The sequence below is a fragment of the Choloepus didactylus genome, chromosome 10 (genome assembly GCF_015220235.1).
Source record: "Choloepus didactylus isolate mChoDid1 chromosome 10, mChoDid1.pri, whole genome shotgun sequence".
NCBI classification, from domain to species: Eukaryota; Metazoa; Chordata; class Mammalia; order Pilosa; family Megalonychidae; genus Choloepus; species Choloepus didactylus.
In genome coordinates, this window is record NC_051316.1 from 100,141,901 (window position 1) to 100,156,262 (window position 14,362).

General features: G+C 37.5%; 1 protein-coding gene across 1 annotated transcript in view; it reads right to left on the reverse strand.

Moving 5' to 3' along the window:
• Nucleotides 1–3,164: 3,164 nt before the first annotated feature.
• Nucleotides 3,165–14,362, reverse strand: part of LOC119504705 (olfactory receptor 1J4-like) — a 28,959-nt gene continuing 17,761 nt past the window's right edge. Inside the window, exon 2 of the mRNA XM_037797155.1 lies at nt 3,165–4,107. Within this exon, the coding sequence (XP_037653083.1) occupies nt 3,165–4,107 (943 nt within the window). The remainder of the gene's footprint in view (nt 4,108–14,362) is intronic.

Here is a 14,362-nt window from a genome sequence, read left to right on the forward strand (position 1 = left end):
GAATACACGTTCTTTTTTTGAGGACACATGGAACATTTACCAAGATAAGCTAAATTTGGGAGGCCACAAAACAACTTTCAATAAATTTAAACAAATTTAAATCACACAATATATGCTCTCTAAGCATGAAGTAAATCAGAAACCAATAAAGAAAGATAGCTAGAAAATTCCCAAATGTTCAGTAACTAAATAACATATTTCTAAATAACTTTTGGGTCAAATTGAAAAAAAAAGGGAAGTTAGAATGCATTTTTAACTGAATGAAAATAAAAGCACAACATATCAAAATTTGTGGAATGCCACTGACATAATATTTAGGGAAAAAATTTGGAAAAAAATCTTTGTGCCATTGGGTTAGGTGAAGACTTTTTAGATATACCAAAATCATGATCCATAAAGAAGTAAATTGATAAAATGGGCTTCATAAAAATTAAAGTATCTTCACTGTGAAAGACACTACTAAGAACATGAGAAGATAAATCATAGGGTGGTAGAATATTTGCAAATCACATCTCTTATAAAGAACTTGTATACAGAATATATAAATTTTACAAAACTTAAACAAATAATCCAGTTTTAAAATAAGAGAAAGATTTGAGCAGATACTTCACCAAAGAAGATATATGCATGACAAATAAGCACATGAAAAAATGCTCAATATCATTATTCATTAGAAAAATGCAAATTAAAACTGCAATAAGTTACCACTACAAGCCTATCAGAATGGCTAAAATTAAAAAGGCAGATCGTATCAAGTGTTCCAGTGGTGAACAGAAACTTTTGGACACTGCTGGTGGAAATGTAAAATGGTACGAGTCTGAAAAACAATTTGGCAGCTTCTTTAAATGTTAAGCAAATACCTAACATATGATCCACTTCTCAGTTTTTGCCCAAAGAAGAAGAAAGCATATGCATCTATAAAAGACTGGTACAGAAATGTTCATAGCAGCATCATTTAATTTAATTTAATAGGCACAGACCGGAAACAACCTGAATGTCTATCAACAGGTAAATGGATAAAAAATGTGGTAAATCCATATAATGGAGTACTATTCAACAGTAAAAAGAATGAACTACTGGAACACACTGCAATATGGATGAATGTCAAAATACTTATGCTGGGTGAAAGAAAGCAGAAACCAAAGAGTACACACTATATGGTTCCATTTAAATACAATTTTAGAAGATACAAACTATGTGACAGAAAGCAGATCATTTGTTCCCTGGGGATGGGTGGAGGAGGTTGAAAGGGCAGGAGAGGAAGCATGAGGCAACAGCATCATCTTGATTATTTGTGGTGGAGTTTCATGGGAGTATACATATGTCAGAATTCATCCAATTATACACTTTAAATACGTGCTTAAGTGGCTACAAAAAATAAATAAAAGTATGATCACGTCATTCCTCTACCGAATACCTTGGGATGGCTTCCCAAATCACTCAGAATTAAAAAGAAAAACCTTACTATGGCCTTAAATATCCTACAAATTGGTTCCCCAATATCTCTAAACTTACCTCCTACTATCCCTCTCTCCCTCAGCCCTGTCCAGCAGCGGGGTCCCCCTTTGTGTTTCGGGGACAGCTCAGGCACTCTCTGACCTGACAGTGTTTGCAGTTCCTCGGGCCCGGAAGGTTTTTCTCCTAGATGTCCCCATGGCTTGCGTTCCTGTCCTCGTTCAAGTCTGCTCAAATGTAAGATATCCAGTGAGCACTACCCGGCACACAATCTGAGATTACACCTTCCATGCCCAACACTCTTGCACCCTCTTTTTATTTTCCCTTTCTGCATAGCAGTTTTTAGCAAAACCAAACTCAGAACGTAATTATTTATTTAGACACACACAAAAAAAACATTTCCTTACAGAGCAAAGAGACAATCACAATAAACGAAATAATAGGAAAGTGTAGGGTGTGTTAGAAGTTTAAAAATTGCTATGGAGAAAAGGAGCACGAGGAGGGGTATCAGGACTGCTGGAATGTAAACTGTACATGAGGGTGACGTTTGTAAATTTGGTTAACTTGTATGCCCAGAACTTAAATAATATGCCTAGACATGCAATAACTGTTTTGTATGCATGAATTATGAATGCCTGCATTTGGCTTTTCCCATCAGAAGTGGGATACTCAGTTTGGAAGCAAGAGAAAACTCTCATTTTCCCTAATCAGCATTAATCAGCCATATAGCCTGCTCTCACTGCAACTGTAAATCCAACTTAGAGAAAAAATTACCGTCTTCCTAGGACAGGGAAATTTGTTAATGGGATTGGCTGCTCTGTGCTCCCCTATTAAGTTCTTGTCAGAGGCATAGTCAAATTAAACTTATTGAGCTTTTAGAAAACCATCAAATGCGCTTTAGTACCTAGCTACTGCATTAAGAAAGTAAGCATTCTGTTCTTTACTAAAATTAAACCTCAGGAACTTTACTGACTATTTGTAGCTCTGGAAAGCAGTAGAAAAAAAAAGAGAAACTAAGGAGTTGATTGCTATTTCATTTACTTCAACAGATAGAAACTCCAAGTTATTAAAAACCATAGTATCTATTGTTGAGTTTTTGTCTTTAAACTAACAAAACAGTGTTCCACAAGACTTAAGCTGTCCAGTTGTTCATTTCATTTGAGATAAAGTACCATATCACACATGAGAATTCTTACCATCTGCCACATGAGGATCAGAAACTCAAGGAGTGAGGAAGTACAGCTTAGTTTAAAATCCGGTCACATTCTGCCCCTCTAATCTTAGCTTAAAGCTTCCAGACAGAAAAACTGGTTTTCCCTTTGTAAAGAGGATGCATAAAATGCTGTTGTCATATTTTGCTGTTGAGAGAAGTAGCTAGTGAATTTTGCAATCTTAGCAAACTTTCCAAAGCTCTTCAGGAAGACAAAAGTCTAACCTATTTAGAATGATCAAACACACAGCTGACTAATAAAAAGTTTTGTACTTTGAAACTCACAAAGATGAATATGTGTTTCAAACAATGCCGTATTTAGGGTTATATAGTTATATATATATAACAACAGTGAAAAGTTTCAGTTTCCAGAGCATAACTTCCCATTTTAAAGGAGAGTTGGGGTGGTGCTGGAAACAAAGTTTCTCAACACACAGTTTTCAAGAAAGCATCTCTGACAGGGTCAGCAGGTGAAACAAGAATATGATTAGGAGATTTTTCACTTGGAGAAAATGATATCACTTCTGAAAAGTAACCCCAGAGCCAATTTCATATCTTTGTTTCTTAAGCTGTATATGAAGGGGTTCAACATGGGGGTCACCACTGTATACATCAGTGAGGCAATCATCTCTGTGTTATTGGAGTTGTTCAATGAGGGGGTAAAGTACAGTGCCATAATTGTTCCATAGAATAAAGACACCACGGAGAGGTGGGAGCCACAGGTGGACAAGGCTTTGCAGATACCCTTGGTGGAGGGGACCCTCAAGATCGAGGCCCCAATGCAGCTGTAAGAGACAAGGATGCCACTCAATGGAAGGATGACAAGTGCAGCCCCTGCAGTGAATATAACCAGCTTGTTGAGAGAGGTGCTTGAGCAGGACAACCTGAGCAGGTTGGGGAGACTGCAGAAAAAGTGGGGGATGCTGTTGTCAGCACAGAAGGACAGCCGGGCCAGAAGGAGGGTGTGCAAGAGGGCACTGCCACAGGAGAGAGTCCAGGAGCCAGCCACCAGCAGGACACACAGCTCCTGTCTCATGATGGTGGTGTAGTGTAGAGGGTAACAAATGGCCACATACCTGTCATAGGCCATCACCGCAAGAAGGAGGTTGTCAACACAACCAAAAAGTATATAAAAATACATCTGTGAAATGCACCCTTTGTAGTATATGGATCGGTTCCGAGTCTGCATGTTCATCAGCATCTTTGGGATTGTGACTGATGAGAAGGAGACATCAGTGAAGGCCAGGTGGCTGAGGAAGAAGTACATGGGGGTGTGGAGGCGAGAGTCCAGCCTGATGAGCAGGATGATGAGCAGGTTCCCCAGCACCGTGGTGAGGTACATGCCCAGGAAGAGGAAGAAGAACATACCCTGCTGCTCTGGATGGATGGGGAGCCCCAGGAGGAGGAATTCAGACACGCTGCTCTGGTTCTCCCACCTCATGCTGCTTGCTCTCTCTCTCTCTGCTGATGATGAAGCAAATGGGAAATGTCAGGAACTTCGCAATGCCAAGCATAGTCATTATTGTGTGGTCACATACATTCTCCGGGTGACTGTGTCAGTATACACACACACCTTATTGCATTTCATTCCCATATTATCACCTCATCCAGCCTGGTCATAGAAGGACAGTAAATCCTCTAGTGAAAACCAGGGACAATTCTTTTTTCTTTTTCAAACATGTGAAGACACTATGATAGGCACTGGAGAGAGAGTAGTGAATAAGATCAGACAAAGTCCCTTCCTTTGGGGGACTCACATTCTGGTGAACAGTCTAATAGAGAATTGATTAAAAGCCTGTCTCTTCAGCCAGGCTGCTTGTGTGCTTGTGTCTGAATCTTGCCTTCACAATTTCCTAGTGATATGAAATTATACCAATTCCTTATTCATTCTCTATCCACATCCATCTCTATCGCACTTTCACATACATACATACACACATGACCCACTTTTAGCATTATTGAAAGGATGAAATGAGCTAATACATGTAATATGCTTAGAATATGTCTTATGCAAAGTGGTGCTCAAAGCATTAGCTTTTATTGTTTTGGCAGGTGAGTGGCCAAGATCACACTTCAGAAATTAAAAATGATAGAAATATGAGAAGTCATTAAACACAATCAAACAGCTCCATGTATACCTATGTGGTCTCTCTCTCACATTCAGGGAAACTGTGAGATCAAAACCATGGCCCCTGAGAATTGATACAACCATGGCCTTTGACTTACTGCACTTAATTTGCCAATACATAACTTTCTTCATATCTGCCACTGCTCTTTCTCCCCTTCCATCTCCAGTACTTCCCAAAAAGGCTGATTCCTGAGCACACATATGCAGTAAGTGCACTAAGAACTTTCCCATTGACTTCCCCAGAGAACCAAGACTTTGCAGATGCCATAGGACTGAGAAGTTATATCAGAATTCATGGTCATCTGATTAACTCGACCAGGCTATAAAACTAACTACACCATGTTCTCAAGAAAGATGAATGAGGAATTTATTGTGGGTTCTGAAGAACTTCAGTGGCCTTCAACCTACATAGGTAAATTGCTGCCAACTTAGCTAGTGGACTCTGCTTGGAGCTGCCTGTTTATATTTCAGAGTCTCTTTCAGTGGATCACATTTATCCCCCTTTCTTCTACATGCATTCAAGGTGAACAGAATCTGAATGTGAATGTTTTATACACAGGGTTACAGAAACAAACAAATCCAAGGTGCTGTTTTTCAGTTCTCTTTGATCTATACCCATCCTATTTGAAAAGTATAGATGTTTACATGAATTTCCAACTGAGTTATACATATCTGTGAAATGAAACAGTGTCCCATGCAATTCAAAAAACAGCTTGCTGGTCACTCAGCAAACTCACAAACCACACACACACACACACAAACTCCACTAAACAAAGAATCACATACAGTTGAATACAGCACACATATAACATAAAAAGAAGCAGTACACACACACACCAACACAAGCATCTACAAGAGCATACACTTGCATTAGCAGAAGATTCCAAGCCTCGGTGGTCTAGGCCAGCACTCCAATAATACTCTCTGCAATAATGGAATTGTTCTTTATCTCTGCACTGTCCAATTCAGCACCCACCAGCCTCATGTGACTATTGAGCATGTAAAATGTGGCTAGTTTAACTGAGGAACCAATATTTAATTCATTTAATTTTAACTAATTTTAATTTTAATTTATATGACCACATAGTGACTATCATATTGGACAGTGCAGATCTAAACCTTTCCAAGGAGAAAATAGGGTGTGAGTCTGTTGCACACTTTAAAACACGTGGTTAAACAAGCAGCACAAGCACACATGCACACAAGCACACACATCCTTCAGGTCCTCACATAAACACACATTTCTAGGCCAAGTGATGGTTCCCTACCTTGCCCTGATATATATCAATCCTTGGTGGTCAAGGTGCTACCTGTCCCCACCTTTTTTTCTTAAGCAAAATAATCCTTGGCCTAAGGATCTTTAGTATCTCACCTGCCTGTTTACAAGCAGCAGAACAATGGGCAGGAAGATCCCTTTTACCAGCAGGACTAAAACCCAGGGGAAAACAACTCCAAGTTTCTGGTTAAAGAAGGAGCCAACAGGGCTAATTGCCCAATTTCCTGCCTTCCTCTTGAGATGGATTCTGTGCAGGGGCCAACAGGGCTGATCCACAGGACTCACAAGGGAAGGTATCTGTAATGTCAGTGACATGTTGGTCATGAGAAACAGGAATGGCCAAGAATATCCTTGGCTTATGAAAAACCCACAGCATTGGAATCAGCCTCTCCGTACATCATAGAATGGCCCAGATAGAGCAAAGCCTTGCCCTTGCAGACACCCACACCACAGACCCCAACCTCCAGTAGAGCACAAATTCCATGACCACCTGAGCACTTGCAGGTCTCTGTACTCCCTTAGGATGCCCTGCAGATCAGTACCTGCTCTGCCACTTCCTCACCAGGTGTTCCTAAGCAGGTGCTTAGCTGATGCTCAGTTCCCTTAACTGAAAAGTGTTGATAACAGCTTTATCCAGTACATGAGGTTGTTCAATGAGATAGTTCATTTTAAAGCACTCAGCACAGATGTTTAACACATTATCAATGCCCGATAAGTGTTAATGATTAATATTTTTATCCCCAAGGATCATACATAATATTTACCAAGTGCTTACACTATTTTGGTAAATATTCTACAAAACACTAAGTTCATTCACACCTTCCCTTCTTCCTTTATTCTTCTTGAACAAAAATATTTTTAGATTTATCGAATATGTGAGACATTGTGTTAGGTTCTAAAAACAATACAATACATTCTCTTTTAAGGTACACAATTAAAAAATAAGTTTTGAACAGTATGTAAAATGGTGTTAAGTGTAATATAGTAAAATAAAACAGTGAAGCAATATAGAGAGAGTAGAGGGGAGTTAAATTTTAAATGGTTGGTTAGGAAAGGTCTCATTTAGGTTATAGTTGACTTGCTTTTCAGTTTCTGAGAGGACCATCTCTCTCTCCACATAGATCTTTACTACCCCACAAAAGAGCTAATCTTATTGATTCTATCATACTGCATCAGACATCACCTTTGTTTAAACTATATTAATGGTGCACCACCAACCACCCTACTGGGATGGCTTCCTCAGATCCTTTCTGCTTCTCTCACTAAACATTTCTGGATCTTGCTCAAGACTCTCTTAAACCTCCCCATGTTGCTCCAGTCCCAAAATATTCCCAACTCCTGTCAACTAAACATCTGCCCCAACATTGGAGTCTGTTTCCTATACCCCAAGAGTTACATGCATTTCAGGGCAGAGGTCATGAAGTTAACTTATTTTATCTCCCTAAATGCCTGGAACAGAACTCAATAAAATTTATCTATAGCTAGAGAAGAAGCCAAGATAGTATGAGAAGCCAGCATTGTTAGGAGAGAAGCCAACATGGGCTAATTGCTGAATTTCCTATGATCCAAGGAGAGGGGCATGTACAGGAACCTCTATAGGAACACAAGGCATAGAGTCATGGAAATCACAGGTGAGAGTGTCACTGATGTATGTGACACCCTGTGCTCTCCTGTCCATTATGACATCTATTCTGATATGGCAGTGGTGGGAGTGAGGGGCTTGGAGTCATTCTTGGTGTCAGAAGTATCCAAATAATGGAGTCAGCCACTGTGTAGACCACAGAATGGCCTGGGAGGGGTAAAGCCTGACTCCCATGGGTTCTGATTTGCCTGCACTGACCTCCATCACAATACAAATATGTAAACATATCAATGTGTGACAATAATAACACAAAGAGAAGGGAAGAACAGGAGCTATTTGGAACAAATTTTCTACATCTTACTAGAATTAAGTTAATACCAATCAGAAGTAAATTGTATGAAATAAAATGAATGTATAATCCCCAGAGCAACCAATAAGAAAATAACTTGTAAAAAATCCAAAAAGAGTTAAAATGTTACACCTTAAAATACCTATTTAACACAAAAAGAAGGCAGTAAAGGAGAAACAAGAGAAGCAAAAAAGACATGAGGCATATAAAAAATGGAAGGTATAAATTTAACCATATCTTCTTAAAATCAATGAAAATAATCACCTTATCAATATAATAAAGGACAAATACCACATGTTCATCTCAATCAATGCCTAAAAAGCATTTGACAAAATCTAACATCCTTTCATGATATATTAACCTTGTATCCTGCAACTTCACTATAATTGCTTATTATTTCCAAGAGTTGGTTTTTTTGTTGTCATCGTTATTGTTTGTTGTTTGTTATCTGTCCTTTTGGAATTTCTACACAGAGAATCAAATCATCTTTTAACTGAGATAGTTCCTTACCAATCTGTATACCTTTTATTTCTTTTTCTTCCTGTTCTTCTCTAATTTGATTAGCTAGGTCTTCCAGTATGATGTTGAATACACATGGTGATAGGGGACATCCTTGTGTTGTTCCCAATCTTAGAAGGAAAGCATCTTGTTTCTTACCATTAAATGTGATGTTGGCTGTAGTTTTCTGTAGGTACTCTTTATCAAGTTGAGGAATTCCCCCTCTACTCCTATTTTGCTGAGAGTTTTTATTATGAGTAGGTGTTAGATTTTGTCAGATGCTTTTTCTGCATCTATTGATATGATCAGATAACTTTTCTTCTTTAGCTTTTTGTTATGATGAATTACATTAATTGATTTTTAAATGTTGAATAAGATTTGAATACCTGGAATAAATCCCACTTTGTAGTGGTGTATAATTCTTTCTATATGTTGTTGGGTTTGATTTGCTAACATTTTGTAGAGGAGTTTTGCATCTATGTTCATGAGAGATATTGGCCTGTAATTTTGCTTCCCTATAATGTCTTTGTCTGGTTTTAATATAAGGGTAATGCTGGCCTCATAAATGAGTTTGCTTAATTTTCTAGAAGAGGTTGTAGAGAATTGGTTTCATTTCTTCTTCAAATGTTTGGTATAATTTATTAGTGAATCAATCTGGGCCTGGTGCTTTCTGTTTTGGAAGAGAGAGTATACTTTGCATGATTTCTATTCTCTTAAATGTATTAAAGTGTGTTTTATGGCCTAGTACTTTTTTCTATCTTGGTAAATGTTCCATGTGAAGTTGAGATGTATGTGTATTCTGCTGAAGTAGTTGATAAATGTCAATTAGATCAAGTTGATTTATTATGCTGCTCAGTTCAAGTATATCCTTTCTCATTTTCTGCCTGCAGGATTTGTGAATTACTGAAAGAGGGGTTGATGAAGTTCTCCAACTTTAATAGCAGATTTATCTATTTCTCCTTGCAATTTGATCAGCTTTTGCCTCATATATTTTGACACCCTATTATTAGGTTCATACATACAAGATTATATCTCCTTGGAGAATTGAGCCTTTTTCATTATATAATGTCTCTCTTTATCCCTGACTTAGCCCTATACTTAGCCTCCTGTGAAACCACCACACTGCACTCCAGAGGGGCTGCACCATTTCTACTTACCTACTAACAGTGAATAGGTATATCTCACTCTCCACATCTTCTCCAGCACTTGTATCTTTCTGTTTATTTTTTAAACACTGTTATTCACACACGATGCAATCCATCCTGAGTGAACAATCAGTAACGCCTGGTATAATCATAATTATGCTTTCACTGTAACAATCTATATGAGAACATTTCCATTTCTTCCACAAAAGAGGAAGAAAAAAAGAAAAAAAATAAAAGAATAAAGAGTAAAAATAAGAGAAAAAAGGAGAAACAACAACAACAAGAATCCCATAACCCTCCCTTATATCCCCCTCTGATGACATTAGCTTTGGTGTATTACCTTTGTTACAATTAATGGAAGAATATTGCAATGGTATTGTTAATTATAGACCCTGGTTTTCATTGATTGTATTTTTTCTCATATACCATTTCTTTTGCAACACCTTACAATGCTGACATTCACTGGTTCTCTCTCATGTAAAAAATTTCTTATACTTCTATGTTTAATCAACATCATTGTCCACTCTAGTTTTTGCTATGTTATACAGTCACAGTTTTATCCTCTCTCTTTCCTTCCAGTGTCATACCTGCCCCTAGCCTTCCTCTTTCAACCATACTCACACTCAGCTTTGTTCATTACACTTACAGTATTGTGTTACCAGCACATAGTATTGTGCTATCCATTTCTGGATCTTTGGAATCAGTCCTGTTGAAATTATATGCTCCTTCAGCATCAAATGCCCAATCTCTATCATCTTTCTACCTGTGATAACCTGTGTTCTTAACTTGAACTCTCAGAGTTTGCTCATCGAAGTTAGTTCATATTAGTGAGATCGTACAGTATTTTCCTTTTGTTTCTGGCTAATTTCGCTCAACATAATGTGCTCAAGATTCAACCACATTGTTGCATGTGTCATGACTTTATTCTGTCTTACAGCTGTGTAATGTTCCATTATATATATATATATATATATATATATATACACCACAGTTTGTTTATTCATTCATCTGTTGATGTACATTTGGACTGTTTCCATCTCTTGGCAATCATGCATAATGCTGATATAAACATCAGTGTACAAAGGGCCGCGCTCGTGCCGCCCCCACCCCGCGCCTGCCTTCCGTTTCTCTGAGTATATACCAAGTAATAGGATTGCTGGACCTCATGGCAATTCTGTACTTAGCTTCCTGAGGAACTGCCAAACTGCCTTCCAGAGTGGTTGCACCATTCTACATTCCACCAATAGTGACTCTTTCTCCACATACTCTCTGGCATTTGTAATTTTCTGTTTTATTGATAATGGCCATTCTAATAGGTATGACATGATATCTCCTTGTGGTTTTGATTTGCATTTCCCAATAGCTAGTGAAGTTGAGCATCTTTTCATATGTTTTTGAGCCATTTGTATTTCCTCTTAGGAAAATTGTCCATGTCTTTTGCCCGTTTTTAAATTGGGTTGTCTTTTTGTTGTGTGTTGTAGGGTCTCATTATATTTTCTGGATATTAAACCCTTATCTAATGTATGTTTTCCAAATATTGTCTCCCATTGTGTAGGCTGCCTTTTTACTTTCCTGACAAAGTCCTTTGATGTGCAAAAGTTTTCAGTTTTGAGGAGATCTGATTTATCTGTCTCTTCTTTCATTGCTTGTGCTTTGGGTGTAAGGTCTACGAAACCACCTCCTATCAGAAGGTCTTTAAGATATTTTCCTATATTTTCTTCTAAAAGTTTTATGACCTTAATTCTAATGTTTAGGTATTTGATCCATTTTGAGTTAATTTTTGTATGAAGTATGAAATAGGGGTCCTCTTTCATTCTTCTGGATATGGATATCCAGTTTTCCAAGCACCATTTGTTGAAGATGCTGCTCTGTCCCAGTTGAGTCAACTTGACCACCTTATTGAAGGTCAGTTGTCCATAGATTAGAGGGTCTATTTCTGAACACTCAGTTTAATTCCATTAGTCACTATACCTATCTTGATGCCAGTACCATGCTGATTTGACCACTGTAGCTTTGTAATATGCTTTAAAGTCGGGTAGTGTGACTACCCACTTCATTTTTCTTTCTCAAAATATTTTTAGCTATTTGGGGAACTCTGCCTTTCCAAATAAATTTGATTATTGGTTTTTCTATTTCTGCAGAGTAAGTTGTTGGGATGCTGATTGGAATTCCATTAAATCTATAAATCAATTTGGGTAATACCAACATCATAACTATATTTAGCCTTCCAATGAACATACACAGTATATCCTTCCATGTATTTAGGTCTTCCTTGATTTCTTTTAGCAATTTTTTGTAGTTTTCTGTGTCTAGGTCTTTTATGTCTTTGGTTAAATTTGTTCCTAAATATTTTATTCTTTTGGTTGCTATTGTAAATGGAATTTTTTTCTTGATTTCCTCCTCAGATTGCTCCTTTACAGTGTATTACTCAATTTTGTGCTTTCATTTTGTATGCTCCCTCTTTGCTGTACTTGTTTATTAGCTCTAGTAGTTTTACTGTAGATTTTTCAGGATTTTCTACATATAGGATCATGTCATCTGCAAGTTTTACTTCTTCCTTTCCAATTTGGATGCTTTTTATTTCTTTTTCTTGTCTAATTGCTATAGCGAGAACTTCAGCACAATGTTGAATAACCATAGTGACAGTGGGCATCCTTGTCTTGTTCCTGATCTTAGAGGAAAATCTTTCAGTCTTCCCCATTGAGTATGATGTTACCTATGGGTTTTTCATATATTCCCTTTGTCATGTTGAGGAAGTTTCCTCTATTTCTATGCTTTGAAGTGTTTTCATCAAGAAAGGATGCTGAATTTTGTCAGATGTCTTTTCTGCATCAATTGAGATGAACATGTGGTTTTTCCTCAATCATTTATAGATGGGTTTATTAAGTTAATTGATTTTCTTCTGTTGAACCACCCTTGCATACTTGGAATAAAACCCACTTGGCCGTGGTGTATAATTATTTTAATGTGCTGCTGGTTCAATTTGCAATTATTTTGTTGAGGATTTTTGCATCTATATTCATTAAAAAGATTAGTCTGTAATTTTATTTTCTTGTAATATCTTTGTCTGGCTTTGGTATCAAGATGATGTCAGCTTCATAGGATGACTTAGGTAGCTTTCCTTTCTCTTCCATTTTTTTGAAGAGTTACAGCAGAATTGGTACTAATTCTTTCTTGAATGCTTGGTAGAATTCACATGTGAAGCCATCTGGTCCTCAACTTTTCTTTTTTGGGGAGATTTTTTGTTGACTGATTCAATCTGTTTTCTTATGATTAGTTTGTTGATATCTTCTATTTCTTCTTGAGTTAATGTTTGTTGTTTATGCTCCACCAGGAAGTTGTCCATTTCCTCTAAGTTGTCTAGTTTGGTAGCATATAGTTATTCATAGTATCTTCTCATTATCTCCTTTATTTATGCAGGGTCAGTAGTTATGTCCCCCCTCCCATTTCTGATTTTATTTACATCCTCTCTCTGTTTTTCTTTGTCAGCCTGGCTAAGGGTCTATCTATTATTGATTTTATCAAAGAACCAACTTCTGGTTTTGTTGATTCTCTATATTGTTTTCATGTTCTGAATTTCATTTATTTCTGCTCTAATCTTTGTTATTTCTTTCCTTCTGTTTGTTTAGTGTTAGTTTGCTCTTCTTTATAAAGTTCCTCCAGGTGAGCAGCGAGGTCCTCAATTTTTGCTCTTTCTCCTTTTTAACATAGATGTTTAGGGTGTGCCAGTTTGGATGTATTATGTCCCTGAAAATGCCATTATCTTTGATGCAATCTTGTGGGAGGAGATGTATTAGTGTTGATTAGATTGGAATCCTTTGATTGACTGATTCTGTGGAGATGTGACTCAATCACCTGTGAGTGAAATGTTTAATTGGATAATTTCCATGGAGGTGTTGCTCATTCAAGGTGGGTGTTAATTGGATCACTGGAGTTGTATAAAGGAATTCGCAGACAGAGGGACTGAGAGCAACTGAGAGTGACATTTTGAAGAGGAGCTGCAGCTAAGAGAGGACAAAACACCCCAAGAGCAACATTTTGGAGAACACCATTTTGAAATGCAACCTGGGAGCAAGTGGACACCAGCCACTTGGCTTCCGAGCTAACAGAGGTTTTCTGGATGCCAGTGGCCATCCTTCAGTGAAAATACCCTCTTGATGCCTTACCTTGGACAACTTTATGGCCTTAAGACTGTAACTTTTTAACCAAATAAACCCTTAATAAAAGCCAATCAATTTCTGGTATTTTGCAAGAAGGCAGCATTAGCAAACCAGAACATAGGGTGATACATTTCCCTCTCGGCACTCCCTTTGATACATCCCATAAGTTTTGACATGTGTTCTCATTTTCATTTGCCTCAAGATATTTACTGATTTCTCTTGTAATTTCTTCCTTGACCCACTGTTTGTTTAAGACTGTGTTGTTTAGCCTCCATATATTTGTGAATTTTCCTGCCTTCTTCCTGTTATTGCTTTCTGACTTCATTTCATTATGATCTGAAAAAGTGTTTTGTATAATTTTGTTCTTTATAAATTTACTGAGACATAGAACCAGCATGTAGTCTTTCCTGGACAATGATCCATGAGCACTGGAGAAAAATATATATCCTGCTGTTGTTATGTACAATGTTCTGTAAATGTCTCTTATGTCTAGGTCACATCATTTTATTCAAAATCTCTGATTCCTTATTGATCTTCTGTCTAGATGTTCTGTCCATTG